General features: G+C 37.5%; 1 protein-coding gene across 1 annotated transcript in view; it reads right to left on the bottom strand.

Annotated features, from left to right (window-relative positions):
* The window catches only part of ATM (ataxia telangiectasia mutated), a 136138-nt gene that overhangs the window by 29536 nt on the left and 87928 nt on the right, over positions 1-18674 (bottom strand). The window contains exons 40-51 of the mRNA XM_006833800.1: positions 14699-14787; positions 14512-14614; positions 13716-13864; positions 10733-10837; positions 9807-9926; positions 6486-6720; positions 5562-5729; positions 4828-4941; positions 3494-3711; positions 2241-2452; positions 794-903; positions 303-461 (exon numbers count right to left, since the gene is read on the bottom strand). Of these exons, the coding sequence (XP_006833863.1) occupies positions 303-461; positions 794-903; positions 2241-2452; positions 3494-3711; positions 4828-4941; positions 5562-5729; positions 6486-6720; positions 9807-9926; positions 10733-10837; positions 13716-13864; positions 14512-14614; positions 14699-14787 (1782 nt within the window). The remainder of the gene's footprint in view (positions 1-302; positions 462-793; positions 904-2240; positions 2453-3493; positions 3712-4827; positions 4942-5561; positions 5730-6485; positions 6721-9806; positions 9927-10732; positions 10838-13715; positions 13865-14511; positions 14615-14698; positions 14788-18674) is intronic.

Here is an 18674-nt window from a genome sequence, read left to right as displayed (position 1 = left end):
CAGAGGGAAATGAGGCTGTCAATTCCTGTAAAGATTTCTAGTCTGGGAACACCACGTGGGGCAGTCTGCTCCACCCTATAGTATTACAAAGAGTCAGAATTGACTCAACAGCAACAGATTTTTTAAATGTTTTCAGAAGTATTCAAAAATCATGAAATAATTTTAGTTAGTCTCATAACAAATAATTTTAAAACTGAATACTGTCAGGAACACAGATTCTTAGACTCTCTGAGGCATAAGAAAAGAATATTCTGGGAAACAATGAATACCACAATTCAAAAAGATATGCTTAATCCAAATACCTCATCAAGTTGCGAGCTTTGTTTGGGTGCATTTTTTGTTATTCTACTCCTTCTTGCTGCCTCTGGTTTGGTCAGGAATTCATCTTTATTTGCATTGGCTAAAGCCAGTATAATAAACAAAGTATGATGAGGGTGATCCATTGAAATTCTAGAGATGAGCTGTCAGAAAATTAAGAACTGTTAGTTTTATGTAAATAAACAAAAAATACAAAATCTACACGAGAATGGAAACTTTTTTCTTTCATTTTGTTAACATGAAAATGTGTTAAGGTATCATATACTGTAGTGGGTTGTTACCTGTCTGAGAGAGACAGAGAGGCACAGGATAAATGAGAGAGAGAGAAAATGAACAACTTATGTGGAGAGAAATGAAACAAAAGAAAATTTATTGTTATTAATTATTTCCAGTTAGACTGGAATAGTAGTAAGTACTATACTACAGCTAGTAATAGAAAAGTAATGGTTAGATTTTGATTTTCAGGTTTACTTACATTATTGAGGACTTCATGAAATCCTAGGCCTCCCATCATCTTAGTTCCCATTCTAGCAGCCAATTGGTACATAAGAGGCAAAAATTTGTATGATGGAATCTTCATTCCAACTTTCTATCATTAAAGAAAAACCAAACGGGGTTAAGAAACAAAATACTTCAAATATTTTCACACCCATGCAACTTATAAGTTAGCTATACAACTATCTAGTGGTTGCTCACAAAACTTCATTAGCTATATTTTTTTCATTGTCATTTATCCTTGCTAATGGGTTTTCCAGATTGATTTACTGGTATGCCAAAGTATTTGGTCCTAAATTAAACCATATTCAGAGTAGCTGAATATTGTATCCTTATGAGTACAAGGAGGACAGATTTTGGTCTGAGGACTATTTGACCTTGACTCCTAAGAAGTTGTTGCACACTAAAATGGGACCATTATCTTTTCCCTATATGCCAAAAGTAACAGACGTTAGTGTGTGCAAGCAGCAGAGACACTGATTGTTCCTATTTTGAGTTCACTAATTTTTTGCATCCAGGAGAATCATTTTACTTTTTAGCTTCAAGCTGACTGATACTATAGATTGTTTAAACACCATTTTCACTGGTGTATTAACACTGGGTAGTCTAGGACTGGAGTCTCTGGGCAGTATAAACAATTAACACAGATGAATGATTTTAACTACTTGTTGCTAATCAAAAGGTTAGAAGTTCAAATCCACCTATTACAGGTACCTTGAGAAAAAGGACTGATGGTCTACTTCCAAATCTCCTGCCCCTGAACCCTAAGGCGCATAATTCTACTCTGACACACACGGACTTGCATTGAGTCAGTATCGATGGCAACTAGTAAACTGTCACTAAAATAAAGTTTAAATATTTATGAAATACTTCTGTCTTGGTATTCTCTTTAAAAATATATACATATTTTCCATTTACAAAAGTAATTCAGGGTGAAGTATGTGTGATCACATCGTTTTAATTGCTTTCTAATTCCCCAAGGAGCTCTGGTGGTACAGCAGGCTGAGTTGGGATGTTAACCACAAGGTTAGCAGTTAGAACCCACCAGCCACTCCACAAAAGAAATATGAGGTTGTCTGCTCCCATCAAGAGTTACTGTCTCTGAAACCCTGTGGGGGCAGCTCTGTTCTGTCCTAAGGGACTAGTTACTAACAGTCAGAATTCACTCGATGGCAGTGTTTTACAATTCCTCTAATCTAGCATTCATAATTCACTATCCTACGGTAATTACAAAGTAACAGAAATTTTCTCACCTCCATACATAGTTGCATCATTACAACTTATTAAGTACTTATGTGTAGAGCAAGGAGTTAAATACTAGAGCTATAACCAGCTAACCACCTGCAGGTGAGTTGATTCCTGACCCTGAAGGGTGTATGTCCAATCTTTTAAAACAAAGGGTAGAATGGTAAGTTGAATGAAAAGACTTGCCTTCATCATGCCATTGACTTCAGAAACTCCAGCATTTTCAAGCCAGAGGGAACAAAGTCGGAATACCCACGTATCATGCTCTTCTCCACTTAATAAGCAGTTAATGTAATTTTCTACTGCTTTACATAAGAAACGTTTACGATCCTCTCTCAGTGCGCGGAGTGCACATTCATCCAGCTCCAGCTCTCGCTGAACCTTTACTGTGTATCTTGCAATGAATAATTAAAGCAAAACACAAAAGTCATAAATTTTACAGACCTACAAAATCATACATGATATACACCATAAATGAAAACTCAGATGTCTACCCAGTGTCAGATTATTCAATAAACAGGGATAACAGATTTACTTGTGCTTACTTAACTAATCTGTAGTGAACAATTTCACATTTTTCTCCATATCAAAGATTCTGCTTCTAGAATCTGGCATCTGCCTCTCTTCCTAACTCCACAGTACCTTCCTACAGAATCAAAGCCACTTTTCAAATTTACAATTACTGAGAGGGGCAGAGTACACAGTAAGCAAGGAAAGCACAGATTACTTATGCTTACCTACTCCTCGGAAACCCTATACAGGGTCGCTATGGGTTGGAACCTACTCAACAGCACTTAACAACAACTTAACAACCAGTCAGTAGTCAAGTTTTCACCAGATCAAGGATACGTTGAAACACGTGAAATTCGTGAAAATTATAAATTAGCAAGCAAGCACAAGTAAACCTGTGCTTACTTGATAGTTCGATAATCCATCCCAGTGCCCAAGAGGAAAAGTAAATTTGAATAATAAGACAAAAACTTGACTTTCTCATGAACTTTGCAATTCACAAGTCACCCTAGGCAACTGAAGACAAAATGGGCTCTACTCTACCTATTTAGTTAACTTTATCTCTATTTACAGTAAAAATAGATAAAGGCAAACTTGAATAAAGGGATGTAATTACATGCAAATAGCTAATTTTTCTGTATTTGATTTCAATATTTCTTTTGAACTCTGATACCAACAAAAACAAATAAAAAACAACAAGAAAAATAGAGCTGACCCCTCTACAATGAACTTAGAAGTGGACAAGGATTCTTCAAAAACAGCACGTGTCAATGTCTTCCTCATTTAAGCCTTGATTAAGCACTGTGCACCCAAGGCAATATGTGTACTTATGTCAAGCTTTAGTTTTCTACATTACAAGTTCACATGTAGTCAGTCAATTAATTGGTGAACATGGAAAAATTGTCCCTTCTAGATAAGCAGTTACCTGTTAGTCTGGATTTTATGTTCCCTAAGGAGGCCCACTTCCTCTTTGGCTCTTTTCAGAAGAGCTTGCTTGTTTTCAAATTCTGATGATTTCATGTAGTTTTCAATTCTCTGGTACTGAGTATCTGAGAACCGTGCTAATGAGAGAAATGCCTTCGTTTTTCCATTTCTAAGCTCATCACTGCTTCCTCCATCATAATTTCCAACAACTTCCACTGCCTTCAAGAAAACATAACCCATTTATACTTCAGTTACAAATACCAAATAGATCTGACTGTAAAGAGTCCCCTAGATCAAGGTTATGCCCACATTAAGGTTTCATAAATATATGTGTATGTATGGAGTCCTGGTGTGGCGCTGTGGGTTAATGAACTGGACTGCAAAGTCAGTTTGAACCATAAGGTTGGCTGCTCAAACCCACCAGTTGCTCCTCGGAAACCCTAGACTGGGTCGCTATGAGTTGGAACTAACTCAATGGCAATTAACAGCAACAACGTAGCGCAACTTTATGAAGTACAGTGTTTTCTCAACTTTTCAAAATGGCTGACAGTGAAGAAATAACCCACAACGATTAATATAAACTCACTGCCCCACTGAGTTTCCTACCTAACCTTTCAAGTTGCCAATTTGATCTCATGTAAGCAGTTCCTAAGGAACTGTGTGTGGTGTGGCACTGTGGGTTAATGTGCCAGACTGCAAAGCTGTTTGAACTGCAAGGTTGGCAGTTCAAGCTCACCAGCTGCTCTTCGGAAACCCTGCGTAGGGTCGCTGTGGATCTGATCTGACTTGACGGCACATAACAACAACAAAAAAGTATAATGTTCATGGCAGACCTTTTCAACTGGTTACTAACCTACTGTTAAGTTTCAAGAAGAGTTTAAGGGGATACTATTAGTTTAAGGTTTAAATATTATCTCGGAGCAAGGTCCTCTTTAAAACTTAAGGGCAATCACATTATGCTTTGCTTGTTATACTATTTAGTATAGTAGCTATTTCCAAAATTAGTACTACTAAAAAGAATTACGAGGGAGAAACATATTCTTTAGTCAGCTATTTCTCTACATGAATACACAGAGAAATGATCAAAGTGAAAGAGTACTTAGTGGTAGTGGGGGGAGATAGGGAGGAGAGAGGATACCCACTTGAACTTACTTTCAAAATATGTCCCTTCTTCTGTAGCATTCTGTTTCATTCTGACCTAAAGACTATGCTGAGCCACCACAGAAATGAAAAGGAATTCCTATTTTTATTTGCTTCTGAAATACATTTGGCCTTGGGAAAAGACTAAGTGTATTCATATTAAACAAATACCTCAAGGGTTGCTCCAAAGCTTACCTTTTCCAGATAGGTCTGCATGATGACTGCAGGATTTTCTAAGCAAGTTTCTGCTAGCCAGTTCCCACAAACCCTCAAACATTCTGCATATAACAGTTTTTGGGTAGGTTCATACTGTGTAAGGAAAACAAAACTTAAAACATATAATACATCATCGGTACAATTTAAAATATATAATTCAATTTTGGCTTGACAATTTAATTGTCCCACTTCATTTCTGATTTTTACTTTCATCTTCTCATGTATTCACACTTCCATGTTTTTCGTGCTACATAAAAGGAACTCTGGTAGCATAGTGGTTATGAGTTAGGCTGCTAACCTCAAGGTCAGTAGTTCGAAACTACCAGCCGTTCCATGGGAGAAAGATGAGGCTTTCTGCTCCCATGAAGATTTATAGCCTTGGAAACCCTGTACAGGGTCGCTATGAGTCAAAACCAACTCCAAAGCACATAATCACCATGACCAACGACACAAATAGCTGTTCCATATTTTATGCTTCCCACGTATCCTTTTTAAATTCTACAGAAAAAATTTTAATTTGTTAAATTTATCCCAATGCTATACAAGATATGATAAACTGATAGAATTGTTGAGAATAGGGAAAACAGATGCTTTCTAAACTTCTTTTATAAGTATTAATTTTCAAGACTCTTTTTTTTTTGGCAAATTCTTATTCATGGATCATCATTTTAAGCCTTTAATATGCTAAAGCAGTGTCAATCAAAGAAAGTAACCTCTGTACAACTGGCATCCAATCTCTTGATCATTTGCTTGAGAACACTCAGTGCGAGACTCTGCTCCTTTTTTGCCCAGAACACTTGCGCTTCCTCCAGCTGCCACTCAGACACTCCACAACTAGTTGAATTATACTGTTTAATTTGAAATATTGCCCTTTCAGGGAGCTGAAATGAAAATGACATATGGGAGTGAATGTTATTACTATTACTACTCCTAATAATAATGAAAATACCAACTACTATTCAATTATTGGAGTCCTGGTGTGGAGCTGCGGGTTAATGCACCGGACTGCAGTCATTTGAACCTCAAGGTTGGCGGTTCAAGCTCACTCGCCACTCCTCGCAAACCCTTTACAGGGTTTCTGTGGGTCAGAACCAACTCGATGGCATTTAATAACAACATTCACTTGTTGCATGTCGTTGAGTAGGTGCCAACTCATAGCAACCCTGTATAGGGTTTCTGAGGGGGACTGGTAGTTCTGAACCACTGACCTTGCGGTTAGTAGTCCAGTGCTTATCCTACAGGGCCATACCAACTATTTACTATTCAGTAAGCACTTACTATTTTTGAGGAACTGTGTTAAGCATCTCTGCCTGCCTTCCACCCCTAACCCTGCATGCCTATTTATCTGTCTCTATTCACACACAGAGTACATCAAAATAACTAAACTGCTATCAATATAGTGAGTTAGGCTTCTTCTCATTTTATAATCATGAAATTGAGGTTTAAAAAACATGAATACCTTGCCCATGGTTTATATCCATGTCTGTCTAATTCTAAAACAGGAAATTTCAATTACATTATACAATATATTAATAGTGATCTCTCCATGACATTTCTTTTAAACTCATGCTTTCCTGTTTTTTGAGTAAAAAAAGGGAAGTAAGGCAGTGAGATGAAACAGTTTCAAATCCTATTACCTGAGTGTTCTTGAAAGTTCGGGCCAGTATAGAGAGTTCTACAAGGTGCTTGGTTAGAATATCTTTAAAACATTCTCTTTGCGAGTTTTCCATTTCCTTTTCCATCAGGATCTCCAAAATGACAGTGCGTAGAGCCATGACAGGCTCCTGAAAACTAAAGTCACTGTCCTTGAGAAGCTGCGAGTGTTTCTGCCACTTATAATATACTTCAGAGAGTTGCCTATCCGTGACTGATCTGAAGGCCAACTCATTAGTTCATGCAAACAAGAAAAATGAAAATTAAAAAAATGGATGACGTTATTATGTGAGTTCTGAAACTTAAGTCAAAGCACAAAGGAATTTTAAAGTAATAATACTGGAACTTCTAAATACTCTTAAATATGGACCAAATTTTAGAAAACTACAAATTGCTATGAGGATGTGGTCAGATCTCGGTGGGTCAGTAAAAGATGCCGAATAATAAACATGTTTAAAGATTTCCTTTAGAAAAACTTTTCAACCTTATAAAAAGCACCCCTTGTGAATAAGTTTTCTTCTGAAGTGAGAATATAGTCAGTCATAACACAGGCCTATCATACAGAAGACTATGCCTCTAGGTCTACTTTATAAAGATTCCTATGGACAAAAGGATGTGTTAGCAAGGAAATAAATTCACAAACTCCCTACTCTGCCCATCAGGCAGAGTATGTATAAGTGCAGTGTCTTTAAACTGTAACCCAATGAAGGAAAAGCTGGAAACTGCTCCAAGTGTCATTTTACCAACATTATTTACTACAGAAAGAGAAAGTGCATATTGTAAAGCTAGTATATATGAATATGCCTTCCAGATGTTCAAAAAAACCATTTACCAAGCAATACTATCCAACGTTTCAGAACTACTGTGCTGAGAAAAATAAAGAAGCAAGGAGACTAAGAAGATGAGGTGGTGACTAGAAAGGAAACCACAGCACTTTCAATTGCTTGAGAGAGAAGGAAACTATAACACAAATTCAGCAGGGTTAAGGATGGAAACAGGAAACAACAGAGACGAAGCACAATAAGTGAGGTTACACTGAGGGGAGTGCAATCAGTGACAGAAACCAAAATGAGTATGAATTGTTGAATGCAAAACTGATGGTCTGCTCTGTAAACCTTCACTCAATTTACAACGAACAGCTAAAACACAAAAATAAATTCACAGGAAGCAAAACTTCCTAAAATGAACTCAGAGCAGTAGTTCTCAACCTTTCAGTTTCCAAAAACTTTTACACTTTTAAAAGCATTCTAAAGAACTGTTATTTACCATATTAGAAATTACAACTGAGGAAAAGCTAAAATTGATTAATATATTTTAAAAAGCAGTAAATTACTATGTTGTTGCTGTTGTTAAGTGCCATTGATAAGTTCCAACTCATAGTGACCCTGTGTAAGGTTTCCAAAGAGCAGCTGGAGGGTTTGAATCACCAATTTTGCAGTTAGCAGTATAGTGTTTATCCTAGAGTGCCACATCAGGACTCCAAATCTACTATACACATCACAAATACCACCCTTTAAGAAAAAGAAATAATTTCCACAATCAAAACATTTGGTACGAAGTGTGGCACTGTTTTACATATTAGCAAGTCTCTTTAAAGTCTGGCTTAATAAAAACAAGCTGGATTCTCATCTCTGTTTCTACGTTCAGTTTGTGATATGCTGATGTTCTGGCTGAAATTTATTTAAAAGGTGTAGCCAGACACAGATATGTAGTTGAGAAAGAGGGGAGTCTGTTAATAGGCTTTTCAGAGAATTAGGGATATTCTTCTTGAACAGCTCAACCAAATGATGAGAATGAGAAATAAATAACAAATTAAGGTAATTACAAGGACCTCTGTTAGCATAGTGCTTATGAGTCGAGCTGCTAACCTCCAGGTAAGCAGTTTGAAACTACCGGTGGTTCGGTGGCAGAAAGATGAGGCTTTCTGCTCCTGTAAAGATTTATAGCCCTGGAAAACCTATATAGGGTCACTATGAGTCGGAACTGACTCCTCGGCATACCACCACCACCAATGTAATTTTAATGATAGTTTTATGGACTCCGAATAGGTCATGGGGACGCACAGAAATCCCTAAGAGAACGTTAAGGACCGCAGCCCTAGAACATAAGCATTAGTTCACCAGTTCATCAAACTTTCCCCTGGCCTTTAATTTGTCCACCAGAAAAAGAGCTGGCATTAGTGTTTAGAGATTTTTTGAGGAATTCTATATTCTTTTTTGGTACAAAAAAATCTTTCATTTAAAGGAAAAATACATACATTCTGGCAGTAAGAACTGCTAATTTAGTAATTATCAATGAGAATAGAAAGCATTTTCGATCTTACTCTCGAGGCACACCAGAACCATGTCAATGGCTTTTCTTTGGTAATACAACGTTGGAAAAAACAAGCACGAAAACATTTAGGACTTGGAAAGTTTTTCCTTCTCCCTACTCCTAAAGCACAAGGAGCTCTGGTAGCGTAGTGGTTACGAATCGGGCTGCGAACCGCAAGGACAGCAATTCAAAACTACCAGCTGTTCTGCAAGAGAAAGATGAGACGTTCTGCTTCCATGAAGATTTACAGCCTCGGAAACCCTGTACAGGGTCGCTATGAGTCAGAACCCACTCCACGGCACACAGCCAGTCAGCCAGAGATCCTGAAGTACAAAACCCTTATTTCAGAAATGAAGAAACGGAGGCCCTAAAAAGTGAAGTGATTTTTTCAAAGTAACTTAGATCTACAACATCCTGAGTAACTGCTCTAACTCATCTTCTGTGTCACTGGTTCTCTTTCTTCTCACTTTTGTAACAGGTCCCTAAACACCTGGCATTCACTGGATACACATACACAGATTATTAGCCTAACCATCAGCCACCAGGAAAGACACTGGGGGTATAATTTGCAAGAGAATATTCCTGGGCTAGCATGGTGGAATCTATGTAAAATGAACCATTTGTAATTTGTAAAACAGAATGGGGTACAATGTACTACAAGCAAGGAACAATGAGGAAATTACTTTATCTTTGGTAAAACAGGAAAAAAGGTGCAATCAGGCTGAATTTTAGAAACACATTTTTACAATAAAGATTTAAAAAAATTGTTTCTTTTAATAAGACCACAGATCACTAGGCTAGTCAACTTTTATTTTTGATCAAGGAAGTGAACCTATAGCTGGTCTCTACATTGTTGTTGTTGTTAAGTGTGTCGTGGAGTCGAGCTGATTTCAACCCATGGTCTCTACATAGTTTCTAGTTTTTAAAAGCATTGTTGTAAAACACAAAAGTAGCACTTTAGGATTGATTACCAAGTTATAGGGATCACACACCTTGAGAAAAGCTCCCCAATGTTTTCCAGCTCTCCAATGGCCTGTAATCTGCTAAGGGTGGGGTAGAGTGAATACACAGATTCAAGGCTACCCTTACACAATTCTTCTACTTCTTTCACCCTAGTGGCAAGAAAGAAAAGGCAATGAAAAAAGGCTTTCAAGGAGATGAAAACTCAAGTTTGTTGTTAAGGAGTACTTACAGGCTTTGCTGTTGATCTATTAACTACTAATGTTCACAAATGGTAGTACAACACAGTGGAAAACAAAATACAAACATTTAGGTCATACAGATCTAGATCTAAATCCCAGCTCTGTCATTTACTGGCTGGGTATCTTTAAATACACTACCAGATTTCTCTGAGCCTAAGTTTTTTCACTTTCAGAGTTATTTGAAGATTAGAGAACACATATGGAAACAATCTAACAGTCGCTAGCACACAGCAAGTAATTAAACAGTAGCAAATACTGTCTCTGCGATAAAAGATAGGATATTAGGTCAGTAACTAACGACAAACAAAAATTAACAAATTATATTCAATTAACTCTTTATAGAGTTAAGAATTTCCTTATATATTATCACATTTGTTTCTCAAAATGAACTTAAGTACTGACTATTAGCCACCATTTAATAAATTAGTACATTAATGTTAAAAGAAGTAACTATTAAATAGATGAAATAAAATAAGAATTTTCAGGCAACTGTCCCAAGAAGCAAAAGAAGGAATGGAAAGGCTTCCTTGAGGCAGCAAAGTGAAAAACTTACCTGGAGACTCAAAGAGAATTTTCTGAGGGGTAAGAACAGGGAATGACAAGGAAATATTCTAGCCACTTCATCATCATCCCATCACCAATCATCAAGTTTCAAGAAAAGAAAACAAGATGTTAGATGCTAAAATACAATGGACTACTTTAACTTTTTACCATACCTGGCATATTTGAGACTTTCATAAAATGTGGAAAACTCTCTATCTCTTAGAGACTGCAGAGCACTGTACAAAGATTCGTGGTAACTGGTTTCTTCTATTTCTTTGCTGTGAGATAATTAAAAGAAAAATAAAGGTATTGAAAAACAGAGAATCCTAACGTGTGTATAGATACTTGACAAATGACAAAATTCTAAAACTAAAGTGAAGATTTCTCCATTTAAAAAAAAACACACATTTCTCCCACCCCCTCCATACACAGAGTAGATAGGGATGGGCAACTTGGACATTGGCTACCCAAAGTGGGAGGCTACAAAGGCAAGAAGTGACTGGCTTACAAGCTTTCAAGAGGGAACCAATATTCAGAGGGTGTGTAAGAAGGTAGAATCTCCACTGAGTAGTAGCAAATCTGTCCAGGTGGGGCTGATGAAAGGAAATGCAGATAGGTCTCTTGTGATACAATAGTGAATAATTGTTATCAGGACTGATTGTGAGGGTTGGAAATGTAAAGGTAGACGTTTTATAGCAAGGAGGGGAGTGATTAACTTTTCAGTCTAGGAGTGGAGGTCCCTGGGACCATCAAGGGAGAAGAGTGGAGAGTGGGACCCTACACAGAGAAGCAGTGATGCCTGAGATGAAGGCTGAGACGATGACGTGGAGAGATGGAGCAGTTGGGGACTTTAGACTCAGAGAGGGAGAGGGGCTGTGTGCTGACAACCGAGGGACACGCGGTGGCAGGCTTGCAGGGTATACCCTTTGGTTGGTTGATGATGCATGGAGGGGATTGTAACCATGGCAATGAAATGATATATGATAGGATGCATGTAAAATTAATGTTCTCCCATATAAACTATCACATAATTCACAATAAAACATTAAAAAAAAAAAAAAGCGAGAGAAAAACACATTTCAAGAAATATTGGTAAAAACTTGAGAGAATTTTGTTGGTCACTTAAATTCTGTAAGCAGAAAATATGGAAATATCTCAGATTTCTGACTGGTCCTAAACATGGCATACTCTTATTTACTGAATACTATGAGAATAAGTAAAAAAATTACCTGCACTATAGCTGTAGAATGTATTTTAATCAACTTTTAGAAAAGACAAATATATCATTTTTGGACATAATCGCCTTGAGTACACTTTGTCCACCTGTCAACAAGCTTTTGTATTTCCTTATTAAAAACATGTTTTAGGCTGAGCTGCGAGTCATGAATGCACAGCTGTCTTCACTTCTTCATCAGAGGTGAAGCTTTGTCCTCGAAGGGCTGCTTTCATGGGACCAAACAAGTGATTTGATGGAGCAAGATCAAGACTATAGGAAGGATACATTAAGACCTCAAAACCAAGTTTCTGTAGAGTGTCAACACTGTGGGCAGAGGTGTGAGGACATTGCCTGTCACACTCTTGAACAGCAGCTTCCTCTGTATTTAATCAGAAGTTTAGGCTTTATTCGGCTCTTCAGTGAGCATCTCACTGTAAAGAGAACTGTTGATTGTTGAACCTTTTACCTGATAATGTTTCAATACTGGCCCTTGAGAATCCCAAAAACTCTAAGCATCAATTGTCCAGCTGATGGCTGACTTCTGGACTTTTTCTTGGTCAGAGATTGAAGCTGTTTCCATTCCATACTCTGCCGTTTACTCTCAGGTTCATAGTGATGAATCCATTTCTTGTCACCAGTGACTATTTTTGTAGAGAAACTTTTACCTTCCTTCAAGTTGCTGTTGTTAAGTGCCATACAGTTGGTTCCAACTCATAGCGACCCTGTACAGGGTGTCTGTGGAGCAGCTTGGACTTGAAATGACAACCTTGTGGTTAGCCGTCCAGTGCAGATCCTACAGTGCCACACAAGAAGTCTGCAGATGTCCAGACACTTCTGTTTATGCTCTTCTGTGAGTTGTTTCAGTATCCACTTTGCACAAACTTTTCGAAACCCAAGTCTGTCGTGGATTATTTCATTGGCAGAGCCATGGCTGATTTGCAAATGACTTGCTACACAATCCACTGTCACCAGTCTATTCGACAGAATCACTTCACATGCACGCTCAATGTTGTCATCAGCCATGGACATAGGTGGGCGTTTTAGTAAATCCTGAGTGTGGGTAATTTCTGACTTACCCTCATATTACGTGCCAGGGATTAAAAACCAGATTCTAGATTAAGGGGATCCATTAGTGGAAAAGTTGATCACGTTCCTACTCTCCCTGTGTTTATAATTCTGGCTTGAAGAAAATGGACAATAAATAAGAGAGAAGGGCTGTGCAGGCAAAGGAAGAGAGGCACATGATGATTCACATAGGTAAGCAGGTACCAGCACACAGAGCACAATATTTTAAAACTTTTAAAGTGTATCTCTAATGTATAGCAATCTTATTGAAATCTGAAAGACATGCTGATTAATGAGATTTTTTTTTCCATTGAAGGTAATTAAATATATAATTAATTAACATGATTAAATTTTTTTAGCGTTTATACCTCAAGACTACACAAATATGAAACCTTTGTTAGACTAGGTGTTTGGCTTTTTACTCAGAAAATTTAGTGGTCTTATATAGTATCTTCCTGTGTTACTAATTTAGCAGATTTTTTTTTTTTTTTGTAAGAAAAAATTTCATAAATAAAAGCAAGCAGCCCTTTGTGTATCATCGGCCAGTAAGAGTACAAAACAAAATATCTGTGTCTTTCTTTGGATTCTTCGGGCCTATAAACAGTAAGTGAGAGAATTCCTATAAAGAAAGTGCTTTTTGTGTTTCTATTTTCAACAATTATCTTGGAGATGGGGATGGAATTTCCCTAGTGGAGCAAGAGTAGGAAATTCAAGCCAATGTATATTAAAGGCTAATTGCTACTTAGGTTTTTAGGTCTACTTTTACCGTGCAGCATCTATAACAGATAAAAGCACAATTCTTGTTACACTGATAGAGGAATGCAAAGAACTAGGGAGGGAAGGGGCAATGAAACAAATTTCTGATTTCTCCTTACTTGACAGAACTGCAGTGGTCCCACTGCATAGTCCTCCATGCTGCTTGGTAGTGAAGCTCCTGTAGTTCAGCACACCACTCTTTATTTTCATGATCTAGTCCTTTTAAATAGGTGGAAAGAATATGGCAGAGTCCCAAATTCTGCAGCGCCTGGGCAAAAGTTTTTTAAAATAAAAAGGCTAAGTAATCCAAAGTATTAAGAGAAAACTCAAGAAACCAAAGTCAGCAAAAAAACATTAAAAGTAACTTTTAGAAAATCAAGTAGTTCAAAATTTTGCTTAAAATCATAAAATATTGCTTAGTATGTTCCCCCAAAAGAAACATACAGGGGAGTTTCAAAAGTTTGAGAAAAAATGGAATTAAAAAATTTTGAAATTTCCCTCTGAACTTCTTAAAGCCCCCTTGTAAATAGAAGTCAAAGGCACTAATCTGTCATATCTGATGGAGTAATAACAAAGGAGTATTAGCCAGTGACAGTTTCTGGGACCCACTGTAATACAAACGACAAGAAGTAGAATTCAAATTTCCAGAAAAACCACTCAGCACACATTGGCACCTGGTTAAACAAATATCACCTACTATTAGCTAACAAGATTATGATCAACACATTTATACTGTCTCTTAGATCAGTGTCCTGTCCAACTTTGATATATATCTTGATGAAACAAGTGTGAACAACAGATTACTTTCATTCCCTTCTCTAGAGTTTAAGTAATTGTGTAAACAGTCAATCATATTCTGAAACAATCTCAGCATCACACTAATGATGACATCATGAAAGCAGAGGATAAAAGCACCTGAATAATTCCAGCCTGGCGAGTTGATGAGGTGATAGCTGTCTCAAGATCATATGTTACTAGGGCTTTCCCCCACATTGCTTCATGCTCATATGTTCGTATTCTAGAAGAAAGATTTTAAAAATATTTTTTAGTTCTACATGCACTAATTCCTTCATACACCATTATCTAGAAAGATGCAATTTACCTAGTAAGGGGTTGTAACATTTTCCCTCCACCACAGCCATACAGGCTATCCGGCTCTCCTATACTTCTGTAGATTTCTAAGAGAAGATTCTGAAACATGAAAACGACAAACATTGGAAGGAAAAAAAAAATATTTTAAAAACTTTAGCAAACTTGAAATGTTATCATTACCAACATTAACGCCCAACTCTGTTATGTTACCAAAGTAAAAGATACTAGTACTGAAATATATTCTAAATCTGGATCTGCAGCAACATTGCAGACTAATTTCAGACAGACAACAGAATGATTGTGACCTACCTGGGGAGAGTGGCTCACATTATGATGATTTGTTGTTGTTAGGTAACACTGAATCCATACTGACTCATAATGACCCTGTGCAAAACAGTACGAAACACTGCCTGGTCCTGCGCCAACCTCACAATCATTGGCCAATCCATCTTGATGAGGATATTTTTTTTCTCTGACCTTCCACTTTACCAATCATGACATCCTTCTCCAGGGACTAGTCCTTCCAGACAAATTCTGGCTATCCTGGCTTTCAAGGAGCATTCTGACTGCACTTCTTCCAACACAGACTGGTTTGTTCTTTTGGCAATCCATGATACTTTAATATTCTCCTCCAACACTGTAACTCAAATGCATCAATTCTTCTATGGTGTTCCTTATTCAATGTCCAACTTTCACATGTTTATGAGGTTACTAAAAATACCATGGCTTGGGGCAGGCACACCTTAGTCCTCAAACTGAAATCTTTGCTCTTAAACACTCTAAGAGATCTTGTGTAGCATATTTGCCTAATGCAATATGTCGTCTGATTTCTTGATTGCTGCTTCCAATAGCATTGATGGTTGATCCAAGCAAAATCAAGTCTTTGACAATTTCAATCTTTTCTCCATTGTTAAGAGTGTTAATTTATTGGTCTAGTGGTGAGGATTTTTGTTTTCTTTACATTGAGGTGCAAGCAATATCGAAGGCTGTGATCTTTGATCTTCATCAGTAAGTATTTTAAGTCCTCTTCACTTTTGTATCATCTGCATATTACAGGTTGTTAATTAGTCTTCCTCCAATCCTTATGCCACTTTTTGTTTTTTGTTTTTTGTTTTTGCATATAATCCAGCTTCTCCAATTATTTGCTCAGCATACAACCCTGGTGTACATCTTTCCTAATTTTAAATCATTCAGTGTTCGATTGTTCTGTTCAAGCAACTGCCCCATGGTTCCGTATAAGCACAATTAAGTGTTCTGGAATGTTCATTCTTCACAAAGTTGTCCATAGTTTGTCATGATACACACAATTGAAAGCCCTTGTATAGTTAATAAAAGCACAGGTAAACATCTTTCTGGTATTCTCTGCTTCCAGACATTAGATGTCATCCATCTGATATCAGCACTAATATCCCTTGTTCTACATCTTCTTCTGACTCTGGCTTGAATCTCTGGAAGTTCTCAGTCAATATATGGTTGCAGCTGTTTTTGTAAAACAGCTTTAGCAAAATTTTGCTTACATGTAATACTGCCGATGATTTCTGCATTCCATTGGGTTACCTTGGTGAAATGGGTACAAATATGGTCTCTTTCAGTCACATGACCAGGTAGCTTTCAAACTTCTTGGCATAGATAAGTGATTGCCTCCAGTGCTGCATCAGTTTGTTGAAAGATTTCAGTTTGTATTCCTTCAATTCCCGGTGCCTTGTTCTTTGCCAGTGTCTTCAAAACACCCTGGACTTACTTCTTCCTTCAGTGTCACTGGCTCTTTATCAAATGCTCCCTCTTGAAATGGATGAATATTGACCAGTTCTTTTTGGTACAGTGACTTTGTGTATTCCTTTCATCTTCTTTTGATGCTTTCTGCATCATTCAATATTTTTACCAGACTCCTTCAGTATTTCAAATCGAGGCTTGAATTTTTTCTTCAGTTCCCTCAGCTTGAGAAATGTTGAGCATGTTCTTCCCTTTTGATTTTCTAATTCAAGTCTTTGCACATTTCATTATAATATGTGACTCTGTCTTCCCAAGCTGACCTTTGAAATTTTTTCTATTCAGTTCTTTTAGCTCCTCATTTCTTCTATTTGCTTTAGCACCTCTACTCTGGAGTGCAAGGTTCAGAGTCTCTTCTGATATCCATTTTGGTCTTATCCTTCTTTCTTGTCTTCTTAATGACCTTTTGCTTTCTTCCTAAATGATGTTCTTGATTGTCATCCCACAACTCTTCTGATCTCCAGTCTTTATAGTGTTTAATGCATCAAATCTCTTCTTGAGATGGTCTGTAAATTCAGGGGTGATATGTTCAAGGTCGTATTTTGGCTCTCATGGACTTATTTTAATTTTTGTCAGCTTCAGCCTGAACCTGCATTATGAGCAATTGATGGCCTGTTCCACAGTGCCTGTAGCCCTGTTTTGACTGATGACATGGAGCTTTTCTAACATTTATTTTCACAAATGTAGTCAATTTGATTTCTGTGCATACCATCTGCTGAGGTCCATGTGTATAATTGCCTTTTATGGTGTCCTATAAAGGTATTTGGAATGAAGAAGTCACTGATCTTGCAAAATTCTATCATGCGATCTTCAGCATCAGTTTTATCACCAAATTCATATTTTCCAACTACTGAACCTTCAACTTCTTTTTCCAACCTTTGCATTCCAATTTCCAATAATTATCAATACATCTTGATTACATGTTTGATCAATTTCATAGTGAAAAAGTTGGTAGAATTCTTCAATTTCATCATCACTAGATCAAAGACCACAGCCTTCAGTATGGATTATATCTCAATGTAAAGAAAACAAAAATCTTCACCACTGGACCAACAACAACAAAAAAATCTTATGAACAGAGAAAAGATTGAAGTCGTCAAGGACTTCATTCTTCTTGGATCAACTATTAACACTCATGGAAGCAGCAGTCAAGAAATCAAACGATGTACTGCATTAGGCAAGTCTGCTGCACAAGACCTTTTTAAAGTGTTGAAGAGCAAAGATGTCAGTCAGCTTGAGAATTAAGGTGCACCTGACGCAAGCCATGGTATTTTCAATAACCTCATATGCATGTGAAAGCTGGACAGTGAATAAGGAAGACTGTAGAAGAATTGATGCATTTGAGTTATGATGTTGGAGGAGAATATTGAAAGTGCCATGGGCTGCCAAAAGAACCAACAGACCCATGTTGGAAGATGTGCAGCCAGAGTACTCCTTGGAGGCCAGGATGGCCAAACTTTGTCTCTCATACATCGGACATATTGTCAGGAGGGACCAGTCACTGGAGGAGGATATCATGTTTGGTAAGGTGGAGGGTCAGAGGAAAATCCCCAATGATGGATTGGCCAGGTGGCAGCATCGATGGACTCAAGTGTGGCAACAATGGTGAGGTTGGCCCAGGATCAGGTCGTGTTCCATTCTGCTGTGCATAAGGTCGCTATAAGTCGGTACCGACTCGATGGCACCGAACAACAACAGCCTTATGGTTGGTGCATGAATTTGATTTGATAATATGGTATTAACTGGTATTCCTTGTAGGTATATGGTTATTATCCTATCACAGACAGTCCTGTACTGAAGACAGATCTTCATATGTTCTTTTTGATGATGAATGCAACTCAATTCCTCTTTGTCATTCCTGGCATAGCAAACCAGGTGACTATTAGATACCCACTGGCCAATATCAGTCCATTTCAGCTCACTATGCCACCAAGCATATCGATATGTATGCGTTCCATTTCACTTTCGACAGTTTTCAATTTTTTTAGATTTATACTTCATACGTGCCATGTTTCGATTCTTAATGGATGTTTACAGCTGTTTCTCTTCATTTTGATTTTGTGTCCCATCAACAAATAAAGGTCCCAAGGGCTTTACTCGAGTTGCGTCATCATGGTCAACTCTATTCTGAGGAGGCAGCTCTTCCCCAGTCATATTTTGAGTGCCTTCTAACCTGTAAGGCTCATCTTCTGGCACTCTATCTGAAAATATTCTAG

This window comes from Chrysochloris asiatica, unplaced genomic scaffold (assembly GCF_000296735.1).
Source record: "Chrysochloris asiatica unplaced genomic scaffold, ChrAsi1.0 scaffold00008, whole genome shotgun sequence".
NCBI classification, from domain to species: domain Eukaryota; kingdom Metazoa; phylum Chordata; class Mammalia; order Afrosoricida; family Chrysochloridae; genus Chrysochloris; species Chrysochloris asiatica.
Note: the sequence above shows the minus strand (reverse complement) of the source record. Positions and strands in the feature narration are given on the sequence as shown.